This window comes from Neofelis nebulosa, chromosome 7 (genome assembly GCF_028018385.1).
Source record: "Neofelis nebulosa isolate mNeoNeb1 chromosome 7, mNeoNeb1.pri, whole genome shotgun sequence".
NCBI classification, from domain to species: Eukaryota; Metazoa; Chordata; class Mammalia; order Carnivora; family Felidae; genus Neofelis; species Neofelis nebulosa.
In genome coordinates, this window is record NC_080788.1 from 149,211,883 (window position 1) to 149,216,460 (window position 4,578).

At 45.7% G+C, this 4,578-nt stretch overlaps 1 protein-coding gene across 1 annotated transcript; it reads right to left on the reverse strand.

Moving 5' to 3' along the window:
- Nucleotides 1-1,500: 1,500 nt before the first annotated feature.
- LOC131517882 (disintegrin and metalloproteinase domain-containing protein 21-like) lies at nucleotides 1,501-3,743 on the reverse strand. Its single transcript, XM_058740543.1, has one exon. It carries the CDS (start codon nucleotides 3,724-3,726, stop codon nucleotides 1,501-1,503), a length of 2,226 nt encoding a protein of 741 aa, XP_058596526.1. The 5' UTR covers nucleotides 3,727-3,743.
- Nucleotides 3,744-4,578: the final 835 nt, after the last annotated feature.

The window sequence follows — 4,578 nt, forward strand, 5'->3', positions numbered from 1 at the left end:
CCACAGGACCCATTCTTACTTTATCCTGAAGGTAAACTCACGTTTCCAGCACATGTATGGTGTTAACTGAATAGGTCTGCATCTGTAACACGTGTGTCCAAACAGACAGAAGGGCTGATGTTACTCCACAGTTCACTTAGCATCCTCCTGTAGTTTACTGAGCAGGTGGCCAGGGCATCTGTTTGGCCCTCCTTCCCAAACATTCCTGGACACATTCTTGCTGAGAACATGCAGTGTGGCTGCACGGGAATTTCAGGAGGTGCTGGGAAAGTATGATTACCTGGTTGCCCTGGAACGTGGAGAATATGTGTACACATGGCAGTCTAATACTTTGTGTAACCATGTGTCTTTGAGACAAAGTGCATGCATGGGGACACATTGGTACAACTTACAAGACTATCTGCACCAACAAGGATTCTAGGTATGAACTGAAGTGAAAATCCTGTTATGTGCTTCATGTGTTTTACATCTTTTGGTGAATTATGGGATACATTCTTATTCCAAAGTAATTTCTGAAACAGTTACTATGTAGTTCTGAAAATTTCCTAATCAATTACTATTAAAAAGTTGTATATTTTCAATTCAGAAGAAAATAAACAGACTTTAATATCACTATTATGATTTAAAATATATTCTAGACAACTGTAAAAATAGTGAAAAATGTTTAGAAAAAGGGTCCCTAACTTTCCACAGGCTCAACTCTGCAGGATTTCTAGAAGGTTCTTGGGAGAACCAAAGTGGAAATCCTAGGCAGACCCTCATCTAAGGATGAACTCACTGAAAAATAGAGAAAAGAAGGAGAAAAGGGGTTCATATTCATTGGGCTCCCTTGGAATGCCAGAGACATCCATAGGCACTTGTGCCTACCTTTCTGATTGATTTCACTGGGGGCTACTTTCAGCCTCATAGTCTCAGTCTCCCACATTTGGAAATTTGCTCTCCAGGGAGGCACAGCTTGCACTGGCTGGGATCGAATCCATGTCCCTTTCCCTGACAGCCCACAGACACCCCAGTGTGGGACAGGCAGTATGGGTGGGTGGGAGCCCTCCATCACCCTGAACCCATATTGGGACCAGGAAATGAGAGATTACCTGAAGAATGAGACAAAGCTCAGTGTGCAAGAGCACAGTTTTGGAGAAAATTCATGAATTTGCCCCTAAAGGAGCTTGTGGCAACTTCTCTTATTTCTGGAACCAGAAACCTCAGCCCAAGACACAGCTGCTGACTCAGGTCTTCTGCACAGAGTCTTAGGCACTCTTTGGGCTCTTACAGGCTTACAAAAATACATAGAGGCCACAAGCATGCAGTTTTCAAGTTTTATTTCAGAGTTCTGCTCAGTGATGCATCAGAGACCTGGTGTCAGGTCCATGATGTGCCTGTGGACCCCTGTGTCTCCCGCAGACTCCTGGAAACGTGGATGTTAGCTGTGCCGCCTCATTACTGTATTTTCACAGATGAGCCACGTGGATTGTCTTTAGTTGTTTAGGGGTCTGGAGGCAATTATGCATTGTCTTGATCAACAGTCTCTTCCGTAACCTTCTGTCTGTTGATAGTTCTGACATTTCCGGCAACACCAAAGAGGAATGCAGCAATTAAGACATAGATTCTAGCAAAGATCACTCTGAGATACACCATGGATTCACGACTTTGCCTGACTGACCGCATTCTTCTTGGAGGGGGTCCACTGTCTGTGCTCCCACCAGTGCCTCGTTCAGTGTACCGTGGAGGATCCCAGCCTACGTGGCAATGGCAGTTCCTGTTATTGTTGTATATCCCTCTGTGACTGCATTTCTCCGGGATACAGTCATAGTTCAGCTGAGCCTCACTGTCATTGCAGTAGGTATCCTGACAGAACTTTCCAGGAGCACAGGGGGTACCAGTTCTCACATGACCAATATTGGTTGTTCCTGTGCTACGATGCGAATCCAGCCCAAAACACCAGAACCCTGAGATCTCAGACTGATGAAATCCAACATGCTCTTGCAGCTGAGGGAGATGCGTGACGTTACTACACTGCAGCCTTCCACACTGCATGTCTGTGGGTGAACAGGGTTTAGATTTGAAAACCCCTGGGTCTCTTCTGCAGTGTCCATATCGGCTGCCTTTTTGATTTATGGTATAGCAGACATTTTCACCCTTCACAGCATTTCTGCCAAAGATTTCTTGGCAGTGCATAGTGCGGTCAGTGCAGTTTCCATGATAGCAATAGCCCTCTTCAGTGCACGGTGTTCCATCTTGCATATAGAAGTCATCAGGGCACTCCATGGACCCCCCACGGCTGTATTCTGGAAGATCACATATATTTTGGATTGGTCTGCAGAGTGTCCCAGCATCGGAATAGGTGCAGTTTGTACAGCATCTGCCTGTATTACATTTGCTGCCAGGGGTTAGAATACAATCAGTCGTACAGCAGGGATTGTTGTAGCACTGCTTGAAGGAGCCACAGTCACACTGCTCACCTGGCTCCACTACATAGTTTCCACAACGATTGTGAGTCAGGCTTTTATTGAAATAGGAAAGTCCTGAGTCAAATATGCACTCACAAAAATTATTCACCACTACATGCTGCATATGAATGAAGGAACAGTTACTGAAAGAATCTGTCATAATAGGGTATTGATTCATAATGCAGGTAGACCTCCTCTGGCATGCACAAAACTGATTGTCATAAAAAATACCAATAGATAATGCAATTTTTTGGGCTACTAACACAGACAACAATAAAAAATGTCTGCCTAGAGAAGCAAGCGAGATGATGGATTTTGATCCGCATACCGCATATGTGGCTGGCTGAAACTGAAGTTCATGTGGTGCATCTTTGTTCATAAGTAAAGCTGTATGTGGTTTAAAAGCAACAAACAAGTGTCTCTGAAAGTAGATATGAATCGGACTCTCTGGCACCTGAAAATTGTTCAAGACAACTGGATCTTCCAGATTATAAATGACCATGGAGGAAATATAGTGCCTTACATCAATCCCTTGAAGCATTGAGTCAGTCAAACTAACAAGCCTTATGAGGAATCGGGCACATTTTGACACGTTGTTGAACACACCATACATTGTTTTGGAACCGAGAACAAGTCTTTTCAAAATCCCATGATGGGATGAATACAACTTACTAGAGATCCTGGGGGCTGCACTGATATTTGCTTGAGAGAACAGGGGGTTCCTAACCTCCTTATATCCCAGGTTATAAGTAGGTCCCGTTGCATTGGTGTCTGCCACTATCTGAGAAACAACGTGTTCAAACCGTTGGGAATCGCTGAGGGGTCTGATTTCATAGGCAAGGTCATCCAACTTCATGATACCTTCAAGGCCCCCAAAGCACGTGTCCATGGTGACCATGGAAAGAGGAATCTCCTCCAGGTAGCCAAGGTAGTAACAGTCTGGAGGGATGAAGAGGTAGTCCATCTGCAAGGCTCCCTGATCATCCTGAGTCATCATCAGCAAATGTCTGGACCAAAAGAGTTTCTTGTGCCTCATGTGGATAACATGGCTCTTGCCCCCAAAATGCAGGCTATAGGACAGCCAGCCAGGCATCTGAACGCCCTTGCCGTGGTGCAACTCCTTCTTGGGAATTACCACCTCAGAAGAGATGTAGCGCCATGAGGGACGACCTTGAGAACCTTGGACAGGAGCCAGCAATGCCCAGAGCGCAAACAGCAAGAGGGGTGCCCTCAGGGTGACCTGGTCCTCTGCCAGCCTCATGTCCCTGCTCAGGGACATCTGCCAGTGAGAATGGATAAATGGAGGATCCTCAGCAAAGCCAGGTCTAGACCATCAGACAGAACAGAGGGCTGTACCGGGTGGCCAGCACCCTACACCTCGGGGCCACCTGTGGGGTTAGGTAACAGTCACAGGGTGTGGCATTGGGTGACCCTGCTCATCAGTTCACCTGGGGTGGATGTGGGAGAGTCAGGTGGGCCATGGTCAACAGTGCTCACATGGACATGGGTAAGGACTTGGACCCAGAAACACGGCTCTATTCAACACATTCCATCTTTTCTCCTTCTATTTGTATACGGGATATGCAATTATAACACACTGAACTTCTCTACCAATTCCATGTCCTGTGTTACTGCTGGTTCACTTTCTCTGGATGACTGCTTTTCCTCATTATGGAGACCAATGCTTCCTACTTCCATGGGATATGGAGGTAGACTGTCAATTTTACCTTTGTACGTATTGAAAAACATCGCTTTGTAATTTTACATGTCTTATTCTGTTTGGCTATTAGTTTGCAAGCCATTTGATCCTTTTGGTTGTTGCTTTGGAGCTTCCTCTGTGTTTACTGAGGAAACATTTCCCAGTATTCTGTGTAATGATTGGTGAAGTACAAGGTTATATTTTAGTTTTTTCTTATGCCATCTGGTGAGACACAAGTTACTGCTGAACATGTGTGAGCCCCAGGGGATTTCCCCTCTAATCCCTTATTGTGGTTCTTTCCTGGCCTCTGGCAGTCTTCTCCCATGCCTGTGAGTTTCTCTCCTCAGGTGGAGATAGATGCAGGGGAGTTGAGGTTACTTTGGCAGCTTGCACCATGGAGGCTGCACATGATCGAAAATGGTATCCACCATG